This window comes from Scyliorhinus torazame, chromosome 1 (assembly GCF_047496885.1).
Source record: "Scyliorhinus torazame isolate Kashiwa2021f chromosome 1, sScyTor2.1, whole genome shotgun sequence".
NCBI lineage: Eukaryota > Metazoa > Chordata > Chondrichthyes > Carcharhiniformes > Scyliorhinidae > Scyliorhinus > Scyliorhinus torazame.
Window position 1 is genome coordinate 210,778,469 of NC_092707.1, and position 21,405 is coordinate 210,799,873.

Sequence of the window (21,405 nt, forward strand, 5' to 3'; positions counted from 1 at the left end):
CTTTGTGTGGGTGGGTAAAACCCCGCGAGTGAAGAAAGTGTTGCTGGAGCGCAGTCAGGGGGGAGGGTGGGTTGGTGCTGCTGAACTTCTGCAATTACTACTGGGCGGCTAATATATCCATGATCAGGAAGTGGGTAGTGGGGGAGGGGTCGGCATGGGAGCGGATGGAGGCGGCGTCATGTAAAGACACCAGTGTGGGAGCACTGGTAACGCCACCTCTGCCGTTCTTACCGGCCTGATATTCCACAAGTCCGGTGGTAATGGCGGCTCTGAGGATCTGGGGGCAATGGAGGAGATATAAGAGAGTGGAGGGAGCATCGATTTAGACCCCGATTTATAACAACCACAGGTTTGTACCGGGTAGGCTAGATGGTGGGTTCCGGAGTTGGCAGACAGCAGGAATTAGAAGGATGGGGGATCTATTTATAGATGGGAGCTTCCCCAGCTTGAAAGCCTTGGAGAATAAATTTAAATTGCCAGCTGGAAATGGTTTACGTATTTGCAGGTGCGAGACTTCCTGAGAAAACAAGTTCCGGCCTTTCCGCTGCTGCCGCCACGGGGGATACAGAATAGAGTAGTCTCCAGTACCTGGGTGGGAGAGGGGAAGGTTTCAGATATTTACCGGGAGCTTTCGGAGGCGGAGGAAGGTGGAGGAGCTTAAGGGCAAGTGGGAGGATGAGCTTGGGGGAGAGATAGAGGCGGGTCTATTGGTGGATGCCCTAAGCAGGGTTAATACATCCTCATCATGTGGCAGGCTTAGCCTGATCCAATTTAAGGTAGTCCACCGGGCACACATGACAGTAGCTAGGATGAGCAAGTTTTTTTGGGTAGAGAATAGGTGTGCGAGGTGCGCGGGAAGCCCAGCAAATCACGTCCACGTGTTTTGGGAATGCCCGAAGCTTAGAGGGTTTTGGCAGAGTTTTTCTAAGGCAAAGTCCACGGTGCTAAAAACACGGGTGGTGCCGAGTCCGGAGGTAGCGATCTTTGGAGTGTCGGAAGATCCGGGGGTTCAGGGGGCGAAAGAGGCTGACGTCTTGGCCTTTGCCTCCCTGGTAGCCTGGAGACAGATCTTATTAATGTGGAGGGACTCGAAGCCCCCAAGTGTGGAGACCTGGGTTAGTGACACGGCTGGGTTTCTCAGTCTCGAGAAAATAAAGTTTGCCTTAAGAGGGTCAATGGTCGGGTTCACCCGGAGGTGGCAGCCGTTCGTCGACTTTCGCAGGGAAAATTAAAAATGTCAGCAGCTGCAGTATTCCGGGGGGGGTCGCGGGCGGATTGTTGTTGTGTGGTTGAGGTGTGTGAAGATTGGGCTGGGGGGGAAATGTTTATTTTACCATGTTGATGTCATTGTTTTTGTTACTGTTATAAAAATCTTCAAATACCTTAATAAAATATTATTAAAAAATAAATAAATAAAACCCAACCTTTATTTCCTACCTGCTTGGTCAATGTGTGCTGCTTTAGCAAATTCTATAGTGGTGACGAGAATAAAGTGGAGCTTCCATCGACGTCAGGTACTACGCGCTGGAGCCACTTGCCTATGCCTAGAGAGCCCTCTCATCAATCCGCCAAAATGCTGCACATCGCTAAGCTCGAACCATTTCAAGCAGTTGTCGATGACTGGGGGGTAGTATGTCGAGGGCATGCCTTTTTTTTCATACCAACGGGAGTGACGAGAACAAATGGCAGGCTGTGGGATCACTCACGGCCTGCGCTAGGCCCACATATAGCCTCATAAATAGCCTCACCCACCCACATGCGCTGGATACCTGGTCGTTCACAGGTGGCCTGAGTGAAGGGACATTTCGACCCATAACCGCCGTTAATTGTCTCATGATTCTGATTTCATACGGCCATTCAGACCCAGTCAGAATCAACCAGTGGCTTCCTGGCCGCCTTCGCAAATTAGCTGAAACCTGCAAATGTGGCGCCAAGCTCAATGAGTCATTGTGAGATCGATTCGTATGTGGAATCCGCGATGCTGACACGCAAAGAAAACTGCTGGCTGTGATGACCTGACTTTACAACCCACTGAGGATATCGGCATCTCCCACAAGAGCATGGAACAAAGGGTGCAGGAGCTCTGAGGAACGGCGGTTCAGAGCCTCGGCCGCTAACCGGGCACTGCCCAGGTCCGCCCTGGAAGCAGAGCCCCGGCAGTGGGACATCTCTGCAGGGATGCAGGCTGCCACCGCCACCGAGGCCCGGAATGCTTCAGAACACACTCCTCCGGCCGCTAAGACCTGGAATACAGATTCCGGCTGGTGGCTGCTGGTCATAGGACACCGCAGGGCAGCTGACCCAAAGAGGACCCTCTGCCCCACCGCCCCACCACTAGAGACGACCACCGCCCCAGGGACTAGGCCCACTACATGGATGATGAAGAGAAGGCTTATCGCCGGCTGCATTGCGTGACTTTGTCTCGGGTCACCCCTATTCAGCTTTCATTGCAGGGGAATGGGCATTCCATCCACATGGAATTGGAGACAGGTGTGGCGATATCCGTGGTCAGCTGCAGTACCCTCAACCGTATTTGCTCCAGTGTTTTTAATGCAACCGAGGTCACCTGGGTTATCATGTGGATCGCCATGGGTTGCACCCCATGGAGGAAAAGGTATAGGCCATCCGTCAGGGCCCTGGTGCCAAGTGGACCAATGGAACTATCCTCATTTTTGGGCCTAGTAAATTACTACAGCAAGTTTATTCCAAACCTCACCGTGCCCCCTCCATCTAGAATGTCAACATTGGGAATGGTGCCACGCCCAGGAGACGGCTTTGGTCTCGGTGAAGAAGCAGCATCCTTCTCCCGTCTACTGACTCACTTTGACCCAACCAAGCCGCTGTTGTTGATGTGCAATGCATCCCCCCCACGAGATCGCGGTTGTCCTTGTCCAGCGGATGGACGACCGGTCGGAGCGCCCCGTGGCATTCGCGTCGCGGACATTGGCAAACGTGGAAAAAACTACGCATAAATTAAGAAGGAAGGCTTGGTCGTGGTGTTTGGGGGAAAAAAATTCCATCACTCCGTCTAAGAGCATTCTTTCACTGTCTACACCAATCAGAAGCCCCGGTTGGGGTTGTTTAAGGAAGTCCGGCCGATTTCCCCCCCTGTACCTATGCCAGGATCCAGCGGAGACGCTACTGTACGAGTGGACGAATACGTGGTAGAACATCGCTCCGGGTCTGTGATCCCGCACGTCAATGTATTGAACCGCCTCCCTCCTCCCACCGGGCCTCCTGTACTGGCGGCAACTGATGAAATGATAGCCACCCTCCATTTCATGGATTCCTTGCCGGTCAGGGCTACCCACATCCGGTGGTGGATTCAGACATATCCGCATTTACCCGGGTATGGCACATAATCCAGTTTGGGGCCAAACACCGTGCCTTGCCAGGGGCCATGAAGTGCACATTAACACGATACTCGAGTTAAGTATCAAGGGTGATGTCGTCTTGTGGGGAACACACATGATTGGGCAGCATGGTAGCACAGTGGATAGCACTATGGCTTCACAGCGCCAGGGTCCCAGGTTCGATTCCCGGCTTGGGTCACTGTCTGTGCGGAGTCTGCACATCCTCCCCGTGTGTGCGTGGGTTTCCTCCGGGTGCTCCGGTTTCCTCCCACAGTCCAGAGATGTGCAGGTTAGGTGGATTGGCCATGATAAATTGCCCTTAGTGACCAAAAAGGTTAGGCGGGGTTGTTGGGTTACGGGATAGGGTGGAAGTGAGGGCTTAAGTGGGTGGGTGCAGAATCAATGGGCCGAATGGCCACCTTCTGCACTGTATGTTCTATGTCCTGCTGGACATCGACAATGGGCCCTGGGTGGTGTCAAAGATGAAGATGCTGGCCCAGGGAGTAATGTTCATCATCGTCGTAAACGATGATGGCCATAAATTGCATCGTCCGACAGCTCAAGCCACCATTGACAAGCTGTGACAATCTTTCAGCACACACGGGAAACCAGAGGTGCTGGTCTAGGACAATGGGACAGGGTTCACAAGCGCGCAGTTTGGGCTTTCATGACCGCAAATGGCACATGACACGTACATACCGCCCTGTACCACCCAACGTAAAATGCGTTAGCAGAGCGTGCAGTCTAGACATGCAAAAACGGAACGAGAAAACCGACCTTGGAGGGTAGCATGCGACGCAGTGGTTAGCACTGGGACTGCGGCGCTGAGAACCTGGGTTTGAATCCCGGCCCAGGCTCACTGTCCATGTGGAGTTTGCACATTCTCCCCATTTCTGCGTGGGTTTCACCCCCACAACCCAAAAGATGTGCTGGTTAGGTGGACTGGTCACGCTAAATTGCCTCTTAATTGGAAAAATAAAAATAATTGGCTACTCTAAATTTATTGAAAAAAAGAATAGAGATCCAGGGAGACTAGGCTGGCGCGTTTCCTTTTTTGCGACCAGACAACGGCTCACACCACGATGGGGGTCGCTCCAGCCAAATTGCTGATGGGCCCTCGTCTTCGCAGACGTTTGAGTTTGGTTCTCCCGGACACTGGCAGGAAAATCCGCCGGGCCAGGATAGAGCCAAGGCTGCTGCAGACTGTCTTACGCCTTTGCATCTTTGGGGAAGGTGCCATGTGGATCCAAGGGGTCATTTTGGCCCAAACGGGACCTGTCTCCTATTGAGTGAGGGCACAGAGGCGCAAATCGAATCGCCATGTGGATTACCTCTGTGGGAGCATCCCTGAGACGCCAGATCCGATTCCAGAGGTTTCAGACCCAAAACGCCCCCAGTTCGAGTTAACACCTCCGCCCCAGCTGCCGCCTTTGACCCCAGCCACACCTGCCGTGGAGAAGCCGGTTCCAGACATCGAGGACACCGAGATGCCTGACGAAGTCTCACTGAACACCAATTCCAAGACTGACATCATAGATCAGAGAACGTATTGCCACCACTGGAGCTCATTGCATCATTGCTCAGAGCCACCTCTGTTTTGATGACTCTGCCAAGGTGCTCCGCGTGGAAAGGGATTTCCCAGGGAAGTAGAGGCCGCCCAATGGCACACGGTCGGTCCCTGATGGCCGTTCCCGGGCTAAGATGACTAGGGGTTCCTTGGACCCGCCCATGGACATGGACGTATCTCCAGGGGGTGAGGGATGTTATAACCCTCATGGAGGTCACTGCAATAGGACTATTAGATTCTCCGTAACGTCCACTGAATACGAACTCCCCCGGTAACTAGACGAGTTGGACGACGAGTATAAGACCCCGACCTGGGTGCAGGTTGAGGAGGGACTTCGTTCGGGGGCGGAGAGCTTGTTTGTTGTAGATAAAACCCAACCTTTGTTTCTTACCTGCTTGGTCAATGCGTAGTGCTTTAGCAGATTCTACAAGTACCTTCCTTGTCTCTTATTTCCCGCCCTCAGAGTTGGTCGCCCTGCCCAGGCCTGGTACAGCACGGGATTAGATGCCGAGTAAAGCTCCGTCTTCACTGTCCCCATCAAACACTCCCAGGACAGGTACAGCATGGGGTTAGATACAGAGTAAAGCTCCCTCTACACTGTCCCCATCAAACATTCCCAGGACAGGTACAGCATGGGGTTAGATACAGAGTAAAGCTCCCTCTACACTGTCCCCATCAAACACGCCCAGGACAGGTACAGCACGGGGTTAGATACAGAGTAAAGCTCCCTCTACACTGTCCCCATCAAACACTCCCAGGATAGGTACAGCACGGGGTTAGACACAAAGTAAATCTCCCTCTACACTGTCACCATCAAACACTCCCAGGACAGGTACAGCATGGGGTTAGATACAGAGTAAAGCTCCATCTACACTTTCCCCATCAAACACTTCCAGGACAGGTACAGCATGGGGTTAGATACAGAGTAAAGCTCCATCTACACTGTCCCCATCAAACACTTCCAGGACAGGTACAGCATGGGGTTAGATACAGAGTAAAGCTCCATCTACACTGTCCCCATCAAACACTCCCAGGACAGGTACAGCACGGGGTTAGATACAGAGTAAAGCTCCCTCTACACTGTCCCCATCAAACACTCCCAGGACAGGTATAGCATAGGGTTAGATACAGAGTAAAGCTCCATCTACACTGTCCCCATCAAACACTCCCAGGACAGGTACAGCACGGGGTTAGATACAGAGTAAAGCTCCCTCTACACTGTCCCCATCAAACACTCCCAGGACAGGTACAGCATGGGGTTAGATACAGAGTAAATCTCCCTCTACACTGTCCCCATCAAACAATCCCAGGACAGGTACAGCACGGGGTTAGATACAGAGTAAAGCTCCCTCTACACTGTCCACATCAAACACTCCCAGGACAGGTACAGCACCGGGTTAGATACAGAGTAAAGCTCCCTCTACACTGTCCCCATCAAATGCTCCCAGGACAGGTACAGCGTGGGGTTAGATACAGAGTAAAGCTCCGTCTAAACTGTTGTAGCGCACAAAGACTCCGAGAGATGAATAGAGTGAAGTCGATGAGGCTTTATTAAGCGTGACTGTTTCCCCCGCAGTTCAGTAGTAGACTGCCTGCGGGGGAGGACTCCAGGTACTTATACTCCGCCTTCAGGGCGGAGCTAGAGGTCAACGTCCAACCAGGACCCGGGATCTGTCAGCCAATGACATCATGGCTTCACAGTCCCACATGACCCCTAATGCATACTACCACATTCACCCCTTGTTAAAAATGAACCCGGCGGGGTGATGCTTCGCATGGTGGTAAGGGTTTACAAGGCTGGTCCTGGGAGGAAAACTTTCGCATGTTATTACAGTATGTACAAGGGTTTTTTTTTTTTCAAACTATTTACAGTAATCGTCAGGAAAAGGCAAAATGTTCTCGTTAAAAGTCCACATATTGTAGTGTTAGATCGACGCCACGAGTCGGTCGGGCGGTCTGGTCGTCCGTGTCGATCGCCTCGGCCCCGGTGGTGGTGTTGGTGCTTGTTCTGGTGTTGTCGTCTCCGGGAGCCTTACGGTTTCAGCTTGGGCTTCATTCCTGGTCGGGCCTGGGAGGAGGACTGATCCTCCTGGGAAGGGGGCGGTCGCGGGGTGCGGCGGTGGCAGGAAGGGGGGGGTTGGGTGATTGGTGTCGGGGGGTTGTGTGTGTTGCCGGCGGGCGCCAGATCTCGCAGAGAGACCGTGTCCTGTCGACCGTCGGGGTACTCCACGTAAGCGTACTGCGGGTTCGCGTGAAGGAGGTGAATCCTTTCGACCAACGGGTCCGACTTGTGCGCCCGCACGTGCTTTCGGAGCAAGATGGGTCCTGGGGCCGCCAGCCAGGTCGGCAGCGATGTTCCAGAGGAGGACTTCCTGGGGAAGACAAGGAGGCGCTCATGAGGCGTTTGGTTAGTGCTAGTACACAGTAGCGACCGGATGGAGTGGAGGGCGTCCGGAAGGACCTCCTGCCACCGTGAAACTGGGAGGTCCCTGGACCGTAGGGCCAGTAGGACGGTCTTCCAGTTCTCCCTCTCTACTTGCCCGTTCCCCCGGGGGTTGTAGCTGGTCGTCCTGCTCGAGGCTATCCCGTTGCTGAGCAGGAACTGGCGCAGCTCGTCACTCATGAAGGAGGACCCCCTGTCGCTGTGGACGTATGCGGGGCAACCGAACAGTGTGAATATGGTGTTCAGGGCTTTAATGACTGTGGCCGCGGTCTTGTAAGAACAGGGGATGGCGAATGGGAAGCGGGAGTACTCGTCCACCACATTAAGGAAGTATATGTTGCGGTCGGTGGAGGGGAGGGGTTCTTTGAAATCCAGACTAAGGCGTTCAAAGGGGCGGGAAGCCTTAATCAGGTGCGCACCATCCGGCCTGAAAAAATGCGGTTTGCACTCTGCGCAGATGTGGCAGTTCCTTGTGACTGTACGGACCTCCTCTAAGGAGTATGGGAGGTTGCAGGACTTGATAAAGTGGTAAAACCGAGTGACCCGGGTGGCAGAGGTCCTCGTTGAGGGTTTGGAGGCGGTTAATTTGTGCGTTGGCACATGTGCCGCGGGATAGGGCATCGGACGGCTTGTTCAGCTTTCCGGAACGATACAAGATCTCGTAGTTGAAGGTGGAGAGCTCGATCCTCCACCTTAAGATCTTGTCGTTTTTGATTTTGCCCCGCTGTGCATTATCGAACATGAAGGCTACCGACCGTTGGTCCGTGAGGAGAGTGAATCTCCTGCCGGCCAGGTAATGCCTCCAATGTCGCACAGCTTCCACTATGGCTTGGGCTTCCTTTTTCACTGAGGAGTGGCGGATTTCTGAAGTGTGGAGGGTTCGGGAGAAAAAGGCCACGGGTCTGCCCGCTTGGTTAAGGGTGGCCGCTAGAGCTACGTCGGAGGCGTCGCTCTCGACCTGGAGGGGAGGGACTCGTCGATGGCGCGCATCGTGGCCTTTGCGATATCCGCTTTGATGCGGCTGAAGGCCTGGCAAGCCTCTGTCGACAGAGGGAAGGTCGTGGTCTGTATTAGGGGCGGGCCTTGTCTGCGTACTGGGGGACCCACTGGGCGTAGTATGAAAAGAACCCCAGGCAGCGGGAGGGGAAATTCCATGAGGGCGCGCATACGTTCGGGGTCGGGGCCTATTATCCCATTGCGCACTACGTAGCCCAGGATGGCTAGCCGGTTGGTGCTAAAAACGCACTTGTCCTCGTTGTACGTGAGGTTCAAGGCTTTAGCGGTCTGGAGGAATTTTTGGAGGTTGGCGTTGTGGTCCTGCTGATCGTGGCCGCAGATGGTTACATTGTCGAGATACGGGAACGTGGCCCGCAACCCGTGTTGATCAACCATTCGGTCCATCTCTCGTTGGAAGACCGAGACCCCGTTTGTGACGCCAAATGGGACCCTTAGGAAATGGTATAATCGCCCGTCTGCCTCGAAGGCTGTGTACTTGCGGTCACTTGGGCGGATGGGGAGCTGATGGTAGGCGGACTTGAGGTCCACGGTGGAGAAGACTTTCTATTGGGCAATCCGATTGACCATGTCGGATATGCGGGGGAGAGGGTACGCGTCTAGTTGTGTGTACCTGTTGATGGTCTGGCTATAGTCTATGACCATCCTTTGCTTCTCCCCTGTCTTTACTACTACCACCTGTGCTCTCCAGGGACTATTGCTGGCCTGGATTATGCCTTCCTTTAGTAGCCGCTGGACTTCGGACCAAATGAAGGTCCGGTCCTGGGCGCTGTACCGTCTGCTCCTAGTGGCGACGGGTTTGCAATCCGGGGTGAGGTTTGCAAACAAGGACGGGGGTTGCACCTTGAGGGTTGCGAGGCCGCAGATAGTGAGTGGGGGTATTGGGCCGCCGAATTTGAAGGTTAGGCTCTGTAGATTGCACTGGAAGTCTAATCCCAGTAATGTGGGGGCGCAGAGTTGGGGAAGGACGTAGAGCCTGTAGTTTTTGAACTCCCTCCCTTGCACCGTTAGGGTAACTATGCAGAAGCCTTTAATCTGTACGGAGTGGGATCCTGCAGCTAGGGAAATCTTTTGTGTGCTGGGATGGGTGGTCAAAGAACAGCGTCTTACCGTGTCGGGGTGGATAAAGCTCTCCGTGCTCTCGGAGTCGACTAGGCATGGTGTCTCGTGCCCGTTTATCAGCGCCGTTGTCGTCGTCGTCTGGAGTGTTCGGGGCCGAGCTTGGTCCAGCGTCATTGAAGCGAGACGTGGTTGTAGTAGTTGAGCGTCTTCTTCGAACCCCGTGGAGCTGTCGATACTGGGGTCCGTTGTTGCCGTCCAAGATGGCGTCGGAGGTGAACAAAATGGCTGCCCCCATGCATCGCACATGGCTGGGGGGTCACAAGATGGCGGCGGGGGTGGACAAAATGGCCGCCCCCATGCGTCGTACAGGTCTGGGGTGGTCCAAGATGGCGGCGCCCTTCCTCCCCTCGTGGTGTCTGGGACCCAAAATGGCGGCGTCTGCGGGTCGCACATGGGGCGTTGGGGGGGTTGGGGAGCGTTAGGAACGCGCGGGGCTCCCTCATCTCTGGGGACAGCGGTGGTCGGGACCCAAATTGGTAGCGCCGGCGGGTCAGACGTGGGGCGCGCGCGGGGGGGGGGGGGGGTTTGGGGGGCGTTAGAGACGCGCAGAACTCCCTCTTCTCCGGGGAGAGCGGTGGTCGGGTCCCAAAGTGGTAGCGCCGGCGGGTCATACATGGGGCGCGGGGGGTTGGGGAACGTAAGCGGCGTGCAGGGCTCCCTGTTCTCCCGGGACCGCGGTGGTTGGGACCCAGAGTGGCTGCGCCTGCGGGTCGTACATGGGGCGCTGGGGGGGGTTGGGGAGCGTAAACGGCGTGCAGGGCTCCCTGTTCTCCCGGGACAGCGGCGACCTCGCGGGACCGGCACACAGCCGCGAAATGGCCCTTTTTCCCGCAGCTCTTGCAGATCGCTGCGCGGGCCGGGCAGCGCTGCCGGGGGTGTTTCGCCTGGCCGCAGAAATAGCAGCGGGCGCCCCCGGTGCGACTTGGCGTTTGGACCGCGCAAGCCTGTGGGGTGTCCGGGGGGGGGGGGGTGGGTTTGTCGCGACGGGTACGTACGGAGCCCAATGGGCTGCCGCGCGGTTGGGGCCGTAGGCGCGGGTATTTCGCGCGGCCACGTCTAGGGAGGCTGCTAGGGCCCGTGCCTCAGAGTCCTAGCGACTCTTTTTCTAGAAGTCTTTGGCGGATTTGGGAGGAGTTCATACCTGCCACAAAAGCATCGCGCATTAACATGTCTGTGTGTTCATTTGCGTTCACCGACGGGCAGCTGCAGGCTCGTCCCAAAATTAGTAGCGCGGCGTAGAATTCATCTAACGATTCTCCGGGACTTTGCCGTCTCGTTGCGAGCTGATAGCGAGCGTAGATCTGGTTTACTGGGCGGACATAGAGACTTTTTAGTGCTGCGAACGCCGTCTGGAAATCCTCTGCGTCTTCGATGAGAGAGAAAATCTCCGTGCTTAACCTCGAGTGCAGGACCTGTAGTTTTTGGTCTACTGTGACCCGGAAGGTGGCCGTTTTGAGGTAGGCCTCAAAACAAGTCTGCCAGTGCTTGAAAGCTGCTGCCGCGTTCACTGCGTGGGAGCTGATCCTCAGGCATTCCGGGATGATCCTGAGCTCCATAGTCCTTTAGTCACGCTTAATAAATTGTAGCGCACAAAGACTCCGAGAGATGAATAGAGTGAAGTCGATGAGGCTTTATTAAGCGTGACTGCTTCCCCCGCAGTTCAGTAGTAGACTACCTGCGGGGGAGGACTCCAGGTACTTATACTCCGCCTTAAGGGCGGAGCTAGAGGTCAACGTCCAACCAGGACCCGGGATCTGTCAGCCAATGACATCATGGCTTCACAGTCCCACATGACCCCTAATGCATACTACCACAACTGTCCCATCAAACGCTCCCAGGACAGGTACAGCACGGGGTTAGATACAGAGTATAGCTACCTCTGCACTGTCCCCATCAAACGCTCCCAGGACAGGTACAGCATGGTGTTAGATACAGAGTAAAGCGCCGTCTACACTGTCCCCATCAAACACTCCCAGGACAGGTACAGTACAGGCTTAGATACAGAGTAAAGATCCGTCTAAACTGTCCCCATCAAACACTCCCAGGACAGTTGCAACACAGGGTTAGATACATTTCTCCACATGACTCAGGGGCCCTGAGGAGAGGTGTGAGGAATTGCAACAACCCCACTTTTCATTCACCAAGACATTGTGACAATGGTTGCTCTGAGGGGGAACAGCTAATCCACCCTTGGCTGTGGGGTGGCTTGTAGTTGGAGGTTAAAGTGAATAGATGGTTCTTACCCGTATCCCAGGCAACCCCACACCAGGGGCTCCAGGGTGACCTGGGATCCCGTGCTCACCAGCTTGTCCCTAAAAGGCAAGATAAAGTACTTTTAAATAATTGGTTCCATACTGCTTCTAGTATCTCTCTGAAAGTAATCTTACTCAGGAGCCTGGATTACAGGCCCATGGACTCCACATGAAAATGTCCATAGGTGACACTCACGCTCTTTCCGGGATAAATTTTAAAACATCATTATTGGACGGTTGGTATCAGCCACAAGGCAGACATTTGCTCAGTTTGTTCACCATGTTGCTGGGACAATGCACGGAGAAGAGTCAACCACACGGGCACGGGTTTGGCTTCACAAATCAGCCAGACCAGGTAAGATCACTGGTAAGCGAACTCCATCTTTATTCTCTTATTTCTTTCATCGGTCACTGGGCTGGGTCTCTGCGACACTGGGCTGGGTCTCTGCGACACTGGGCTGGGTCTCTGTCACTGGGCTGGGTCTCTGCGACACTGGGCTGGGTCTCTGCGACACTGGGCTGGGTCTCTGCGACACTGGGCTGGGTCTCTGTCACTGGGCTGGGTCTCTGCGACACTGGGCTGGGTCTCTGCGACACTGGGCTGGGTCTCTGCGACACTGGGCTGGGTCTCTGCGACACTGAGCTGGGTCTCTGCGATACTGGGCTGGGTCTCTGCGACACTGGGCTGGGTCTCTGCGACACTGGGCTGGGTCTCTGCGATACTGGGCTGGGTCTCTGCGACACTGGGCTGGGTCTCTGCGACACTGGGCTGGGTCCCTGCGACACTGGGCTGGGTCTCTGCGATACTGGGCTGGGTCTCTGCGACACTGGGCTGGGTCTCTGTCACTGGGCTGGGTCTCTGCCGCACTGGGCTGGGTCTCTGCAATACTGGGCTGGGTCTCTGTGACACTGGGCTGGGTCTCTGCGACACTGGCCTGGGTCCCTGGTATACTGGGCTGGGTCCCTGCGACACTGGGCTGGGTCCCTGCGACACTGGGCTGGGTCTGTGCGGCACTGGGCTGGGTCTCTGCGATACTGGGCTGGGTCTCTGTGACACTGGGCTGGGTCCCTGCGACACTGGGCTGCGTTTCTGCGACACTGGGCTGGTCGCTGCCGCACTGGGCTGGGTCTCTGCCGCACTGGGCTGGGTCTCTGCCGCACTGGGCTGGGTCTCTGCATCACTGGGCTGGGTCTCTGCGACACTGGACTGGGTCTCTGCGACACTGGGCTGGGTCACTGCCGCACTGGGCTGGGTCTCTGCGACACTGGGCTGGGTCTCTGCGACACTGGGCTGGGTCTCTGCGACACTGGGCTGGGTCTCTGCGACAATGGGCTGGGTCACTGCGACACTGGACTGGGTCCCTGGTATAGTGGGCTGGGTCCCTGCGACACTGGGCAGGGTCCGCTGGGTCCCTGCGACACTGGGCTTGGTCTCTGTGACACTGGGCAGGGTCTCTGCGACACTCGGCTGGGTCTCTGCGACACTGGGCTGAGTCTCTGCGACACTGGGCTGGGTCTCTGTGACACTGGGCTGAGTCTCTGCGACTCTGGGCTGGGTCCCTGCGACACTGGGCTGGGTCCCTGCGACACTGGCCTGGGTCTCTGTCACTGGGCTGGGTCTCTGCGATACTGGGCTGGTTCCCTGCGTCACTGGGCTGGGTCTCTGTGACACTGGGCTGTGTCCCTGCGTCACTGGCCTGGGTCTCTGTCACTGGGCTGGGTCTCTGCGATACTGGGCTGGTTCCCAGCGTCTCTGGGCTGGGTCTCTGTGACTCTGGGCTGAGTCTCTGCCGCACTGGGCTGGGTCTCTGTTGCACTGGGCTGTGTCTCTGCGACACTGGGCTGGGTCCCTGGTATACTGGGCTGGGTCCCTGCGACACTGGGCTGGGTCCCTGCGACACTGGGCTGGGTCTCTGCGACACTGGGCTGGGTCCCTGCGACACTGGGCAGGGTCCCTGGTATACTGGGCTGGGTCTCTGTGACACTGGGCTGGGTCTCTGCGACACTGGGCAGGGTCTCTGCTACACTGGGCTGGGTCTCTGCGACACTGGGCTGAGTCTCTGCGACACTGGGCTGGGTCTCTGTGACACTGGGCTGGGTCTCTGTGACACTGGGCTGAGTCTCTGCGACTCTGGGCTGGGACCCTGCGACACTGGGCTGGGTCCCTGCGACACTGGGCTGGGTCCCTGCGACACTGGGCTGGGTCCCTGCAACTCTGGCCTGGGTCTCTGTCACTGGGCTGGGTCTCTGCGATACTGGGCTGGTTCTCTGCGTCACTGGGCTGGGTCTCTGTGTCACTGGGCTGAGTCTCTGCCGCACTGGGCTGGGTCTCTGTTGCACTGGGCTGTGTCTCTGCGACACTGGGCTGGGTCCCTGCGACACTGGGCTGGGTCCCTGCGACACTGGGCTGGGTCTGTGCGGCACTGGGCTGGGTTCCTGCGACACTGGGCTGGGTCTCTGCGACACTGGGCTGGGTCCCTGCGACACTGGGCTGGGTCCCTGCGACACTGGGCTGGGTCTCCGCGACACTGGGCTGGGTCCCTGCGACACTGGGCTGGGTCCCTGCGACACTGGGCTGGGTCTCTGGGACACTGGGCTGGGTCTCTGCGACACTGGGCTGGGTCTCTGTTGCACTGGGCTGGGTCTCTGCGACACTGGGCTGGGTCTCTGTCGCACTGGGCTGGGTCTCTGCGCCACTGGGCTGGGTCTCTGCCGCACTGGACCGGGTCTCTGCCGCACTGGGCTGGGTCTCTGCGACACTGGGCTGGGTCCCTGCGACACTGGGCTGGGTCCCTGCGACACTGGGCTGGGTCCCTGCGACACTGGGCTTAGTCTCTGCGACACTGGGCTGGGTCTGTGCGACACTGGGCTGGGTCCCTGCGACACTGGGCTGGGTCTCTGTCACTGGGCTGGGTCTCTGCGACACTGGGCTGGGTCCCTGCGACACTGGGCTTAGTCTCTGCGACACTGGGCTGGGTCTGTGCGACACTGGGCTGGGTCCCTGCGACACTGGGCTGGGTCTCTGCGACACTGGGCTGGGTCTCTGGGACACTGGGCTGGGTGCTTTGGGACACTGGGCTGGGTCTCTGTGACACTGGGCTGGGTGCTCTGCGACACTGGGCTGGGTCTCTGCGACACTGAGTGGGTCTCTGCGACACTGGGCTGGGTCTCTGTGACACTGGGCTGAATATCTGCGACACTGGGCAGGGTCTCTGCGAACACTGGGCAGGGTCTCTGCGACAGTGGGCTGGGTCTCTGCGACACTGGGCTGGGTCTCTGATGCACTGGGCTGGGTCTCTGCCGCACTGGGCTGGGTCTCTGCGACACTGGGCTGGGTCTCTGCGACACTGGGCTGGGTCTCTGTCACTGGGCTGGGTCTCTGTCACTGGGCTGGGTCTCTGTTACACTGGGCTGGGTCTCTGCGACACTGGGTTGGGTACTGTTGCACTGGGCTGGGTCTCTGCGACACTGGGCTGGGTCTCTGCGACACTGGGCTGGGTCTCTGTCGCACTGGGCTGGGTCTCTGTCGCACTGGGCTGGGTCTCTGCGCCACTGGGCTGGGTCTCTGCCGCACTGGACTGGGTCTCTGCGACACTGGGCTGAGTCTCTGCGACACTGGGCTGGGTCTCTGTCACTGGGCTGGGTCTCTGTCACTGGGCTGGGTCTCTGTCACTGGGCTGGGTCTCTGTCACTGGGCTGGGTCTCTGCGACTCTGGGCTGGGTCCCTGCGACACTGGCCTGGGTCTCTGCGACACTGGGCTGGGTCTCTGCGACACTGGGCTGGGTCTCTGTCGCACTGGGATGGGTCTCTGCGACACTGGGCTGGGTCCCTGCGACACAGGGCTGGGTCACTGCGACACTGGGCTGGGTCTCTGCGACACTGGGCTGGGTCGCTGCGACACTGGGCAGGGTCTCTGCTACACTGGGCTGAGTCTCTGCGACTCTAGGCAGGGTCTCTGCGACACTGGGCTGGGTCCCTGCGGCACTGGCCTGGGTCTCTGTCACTGGGCTGGGTCTCTGCCGCACTGGGCTGTGTCTCTGCGACACTGGGCTGGGTCCCTGCGGCACTGGCCTGGGTCTCTGCGACACTGGGCTGGGTCCCTGCGGCACTGGCCTGGGTCTCTGTCACTGGGCTGGGTCTCTGCCGCACTGGGCTGTGTCTCTGCGACACTGGGCTGGGTCCCTGCGGCACTGGCCTGGGTCTCTGTCACTGGGCTGGGTCTCTGCCGCACTGGGCTGGTTCCCTGCGTCACTGGGCTGGGTCTCTTGTGACACAGGGCTGACTCTCTGCCGCACTGGGCTGGGTCTCTGTTGCACTGGGCTGTGTCTCTGCGACACTGGGCTGGGTCTCTGGTATACTGGGCTGGGTCCCTGCGAAACTGGGCTTGGTCCCTGGGACACTGGGCTGGGTCTCTGCAGCACTGGGCTGGGTCCCTCCGACACTGGGCTGGGGCTCTGCGACACTGGGCTGGGTCCCTGCGACACTGGGCTTGGTCCCTGCGACACTGGGCTGGGTCTCTGCGACACTGGGCTGGGTCCCTCCGACACTGGGCTGGGGCTCTGCGACACTGGGCTTGGTCCCTGCGACACTGGGCTTGGTCCCTGCGACACTGGGCTGGGTCTCTGCGACACTGGGCTGGGTCCCTGCGACACTGGGCTGCGTCCCTGCGACACTGGGCTGGGTCTCTGCGACACTGGGCTGGGTCTCTGCTGCACTGGGCTGGGTCTCTGCAACACTGGGCTCGGTCTCTGCAACACTGGGCTGGGTCTCTGCGACACTGGGCTGGGTCTCTGCAACACTGGGCTGGGTCCCTGCGACACTGGTCTGGGTCCCTGTGACTCTGGGTTGGGTCCCTGCAACACGGCTGGGTCCCTGCGACACTGGGCTGCGTCCCTGCGACACTGGGCTGCGTCCCTGCGACTCTGGCCTGGGTCTCTGTCACTGGGCTGGGTCTCTGCGATACTGGGCTGGTTCCCTGCGTCACTGGGCTGGGTCTCTTGTGACACTGGGCTGACTCTCTGCCGCACTGGGCTGGGTCTCTGTTGCACTGGGCTGTGTCTCTGCCGCACTGGGCTGGGACTCTGCCGCACTGGGCTGGGTCTCTGCGATACTGGGCTGGGTCTCTGCGACACTGGGCTGGGTCTCTGCGACACTGGGCTGGGTCTCTGTCACTGGGCTGGCTCTCTGCCGCACTGGGCTGGGTCTCTGCGATACTGGGCTGGGTCTCTGCGACACTGGGCTGGGTCTCTGCGATACTGGGCTGGGTCCCTGCGACACTGGGCTGCGTTTCTGCGACACTGGGCTGGTCGCTGCCGCACTGGGCTGGGTCTCTGCCGCACTGGGCTGGGTCTCTGCATCACTGGGCTGGGTCTCTGCGACACTGGACTGGGTCTCTGCGACACTGGGCTGGGTCTCTGCGACACTGGGCTGGGTCTCTGCGACACTGGGCTGGGTCTCTGCGACACTGGGCTGGGTCTCTGCGACAATGGGCTGGGTCACTGCGACACTGGACTGGGTCCCTGGTATAGTGGGCTGGGTCCCTGCGACACTGGGCAGGGTCCGCTGGGTCCCTGCGACACTGTGCTTGGTCTCTGTGACACTGGGCAGGGTCTCTGCGACACTCGGCTGGGTCTCTGCGACACTGGGCTGAGTCTCTGCGACACTGGGCTGGGTCTCTGTGACACTGGGCTGAGTCTCTGCGACTCTGGGCTGGGTCCCTGCGATACTGGGCTGGGTCCCTGCGACACTGGGCTGGGTCCCTGCGACACTGGCCTGGGTCTCTGTCACTGGGCTGGGTCTCTGCGATACTGGGCTGGTTCCCTGCATCACTGGGCTGGGCCTCTGTGACACTGGGCTGTGTCCCTGCGTCACTGGGCTGGGTCTCTGTCACTGGGCTGGGTCTCTGCGATACTGGGCTGGTTCCCAGCGTCTCTGGGCTGGGTCTCTGTGACTCTGGGCTGAGTCTCTGCCGCACTGGGCTGGGTCTCTGTTGCACTGGGCTGTGTCTCTGCGACACTGGGCTGGGTCCCTGGTATACTGGGCTGGGTCCCTGCGACACTGGGCTGGGTCCCTGCGACACTGGGCTGGGTCTCTGCGACACTGGGCTGGGTCCCTGCGACACTGGGCAGGGTCCCTGGTATACTGGGCTGGGTCTCTGTGACACTGGGCTGGGTCTCTGCGACACTGGGCAGGGTCTCTGCTACACTGGGCTGGGTCTCTGCGACACTGGGCTGAGTCTCTGCGACACTGGGCTGGGTCTCTGTGACACTGGGCTGGGTCTCTGTGACACTGGGCTGAGTCTCTGCGACTCTGGGCTGGGACCCTGCGACACTGGGCTGGGTCCCTGCGACACTGGGCTGGGTCCCTGCGACACTGGGCTGGTTCCCTGCAACTCTGGCCTGGGTCTCTGTCACTGGGCTGGGTCTCTGCGATACTGGGCTGGTTCTCTGCGTCACTGGGCTGGGTCTCTGTGACACTGGGCTGAGTCTCTGCCGCACTGGGCTGGGTTTCTGTTGCACTGGGCTGTGTCTCTGCGACACTGGGCTGGGTCCCTGGTATACTGGGCTGGGTCCCTGCGACACTGGGCTGGGTCCCTGCGACACTGGGCTGGGTCCCTGCGACACTGGGCTGGGTCTGTGCGGCACTGGGCTGGGTTCCTGCGACACTGGGCTGGGTCTCTGCGACACTGGGCTGGGTCCCTGCGACACTGGGCTGGGTCCCAGCGACACTGGGCTGGGTCTCCGCGACACTGGGCTGGGTCCCTGCGACACTGGGCTGGGTCCCTGCGACACTGGGCTGGGTCTCTGGGACACTGGGCTGGGTCTCTGCGACACTGGGCTGGGTCTCTGTTGCACTGGGCTGGGTCTCTACGACACTGGGCTGGGTCTCTGCGCCACTGGGCTGGGTCTCTGTCGCACTGGGCTGGGTCTCTGCGCCACTGGGCTGGGTCTCTGCCGCACTGGACTGGGTCTCTGCCGCACTGGGCTGGGTCTCTGCGACACTGGGCTGGGTCCCTGCGACACTGGGCTGGGTCCCTGCGACACTGGGCTGGGTCCCTGCGACACTGGGCTTAGTCTCTGCGACACTGGGCTGGGTCTGTGCGACACTGGGCTGGGTCCCTGCGACACTGGGCTGGGTCTCTGTCACTGGGCTGGGTCTCTGCGACACTGGGCTGGGTCCCTGCGACACTGGGCTTAGTCTCTGCGACACTGGGCTGGGTCTGTGCGACACTGGGCTGGGTCCCTGCGACACTGGGCTGGGTCTCTGCGACACTGGGCTGGGTCTCTGGGACACTGGGCTGGGTGCTCTGGGACACTGGGCTGGGTCTCTGTGACACTGGGCTGGGTGCTCTGCGACACTGGGCTGGGTCTCTGCGACACTGAGTGGGTCTCTGCGACACTGGGCTGGGTCTCTGTGACACTGGGCTGAATATCTGCGACACTGGGCAGGGTCTCTGCGAACACTGGGCAGGGTCTCTGCGACAGTGGGCTGGGTCTCTGCGACACTGGGCTGGGTCTCTGCGACACTGGGCTGGGTCTCTGCGACACTGGGCTGGGTCTCTGATGCACTGGGCTGGGTCTCTGCCGCACTGGGCTGGGTCTCTGCGACACTGGGCTGGGTCTCTGCGACACTGGGCTGGGTCTCTGTCACTGGGCTGGGTCTCTGTCACTGGGCTGGGTCTCTGTTACACTGGGCTGGGTCTCTGCGACACTGGGTTGGGTCTCTGCTGCACTGGGCTGGGTCTCTGCGACACTGGGCTGGGTCTCTGCGACACTGGGCTGGGTCTCTGTCGCACTGGGCTGGGTCTCTGCGCCACTGGGCTGGGTCTCTGCCGCACTGGACTGGGTCTCTGCGACACTGGGCTGCGTCTCTGCGACACTGGGCTGGGTCTCTGTCACTTGGCTGGGTCTCTGTCACTGGGCTGGGTCTCTGTCACTGGGCTGGGTCTCTGTCACTGGGCTGGGTCTCTGCGACTCTGGGCTGGGTCCCTGCGACACTGGCCTGGGTCTCTGCGACACTGGGCTGGGTCTCTGCGACACTGGGCTGGGTCTCTGTCGCACTGGGATGGGTCTCTGCGACACTGGGCTGGGTCTCTGTCGCACTGGGCTGGGTCTCTGCGCCACTGGGCTGGGTCTCTGCCGCACTGGACTGGGTCTCTGCCGCACTGGGCTGGGTCTCTGCGACACTGGGCTGGGTCCCTGCGACACTGGGCTGGGTCCCTGCGACACTGGGCTGGGTCCCTGCGACACTGGGCTTAGTCTCTGCGACACTGGGCTGGGTCTGTGCGACACTGGGCTGGGTCCCTGCGACACTGGGCTGGGTCTCTGTCACTGGGCTGGGTCTCTGCGACACTGGGCTGGGTCCCTGCGACACTGGGCTTAGTCTCTGCGACACTGGGCTGGGTCTGTGCGACACTGGGCTGGGTCCCTGCGACACTGGGCTGGGTCTCTGCGACACTGGGCTGGGTCTCTGGGACACTGGGCTGGGTGCTCTGGGACACTGGGCTGGGTCTCTGTGACACTGGGCTGGGTGCTCTGCGACACTGGGCTGGGTCTCTGCGACACTGAGTGGGTCTCTGCGACACTGGGCTGGGTCTCTGTGACACTGGGCTGAATATCTGCGACACTGGGCAGGGTCTCTGCGAACACTGGGCAGGGTCTCTGCGACAGTGGGCTGGGTCTCTGCGACACTGGGCTGGGTCTCTGCGACACTGGGCTGGGTCTCTGCGACACTGGGCTGGGTCTCTGATGCACTGGGCTGGGTCTCTGCCGCACTGGGCTGGGTCTCTGCGACACTGGGCTGGGTCTCTGCGACACTGGGCTGGGTCTCTGTCACTGGGCTGGGTCTCTGTCACTGGGCTGGGTCTCTGTTACACTGGGCTGGGTCTCTGCGACACTGGGTTGGGTCTCTGTTGCACTGGGCTGGGTCTCTGCGACACTGGGCTGGGTCTCTGCGACACTGGGCTGGGTCTCTGTCGCACTGGGCTGGGTCTCTGCGCCACTGGGCTGGGTCTCTGCCGCACTGGACTGGGTCTCTGCGACACTGGGCTGCGTCTCTGCGACACTGGGCTGGGTCTCTGTCACTTGGCTGGGTCTCTGTCACTGGGCTGGGTCTCTGTCACTGGGCTGGGTCTCTGTCACTGGGCTGGGTCTCTGTCACTGGGCTGGGTCTCTGCGACTCTGGGCTGGGTCCCTGCGACACTGGCCTGGGTCTCTGCGACACTGGGCTGGGTCTCTGCGACACTGGGCTGGGTCTCTGTCGCACTGGGATGGGTCTCTGCGACACTGGGCTGGGTCCCTGCGACACTGGGCTGGGTCCCTGCGACACTGGGCTGGGTCTCTGCGACACTGGGCTGGGTCGCTGCAACACTGGGCTGGGTCGCTGCGACACTGGGCAGGGTCTCTGCTGCACTGGGCTGAGTCTCTGCGACTCTGGGCAGGGTCTCTGCGACACTGGGCTGGGTCCCTGCGGCACTGGCCTGGGTCTCTGTCACTGGGCTGGGTCTCTGCCGCACTGGGTTGTGTCTCTGCGACACTGGGCTGGGTCCCTGCGGCACTGGCCTGGGTCTCTGCGACACTGGGCTGGGTCCCTGCGACACTGGGCTGGTTCCCTGCAACTCTGGCCTGGGTCTCTGTCACTGGGCTGGGTCTCTG

The 21,405-nt window shown here is 59.5% G+C and overlaps 1 protein-coding gene across 6 annotated transcripts in view; it reads right to left on the reverse strand.

The window, feature by feature from the left end:
• The window catches only part of col16a1 (collagen, type XVI, alpha 1), a 779,331-nt gene that overhangs the window by 172,145 nt on the left and 585,781 nt on the right, over positions 1-21,405 (reverse strand). For all 6 annotated transcript variants that reach the window (XM_072502210.1, XM_072502224.1, XM_072502220.1 and 3 more), the window contains one exon: positions 11,743-11,811. In XM_072502210.1, coding sequence (XP_072358311.1) covers positions 11,743-11,811 — 69 coding nt within the window. The remainder of the gene's footprint in view (positions 1-11,742; positions 11,812-21,405) is intronic.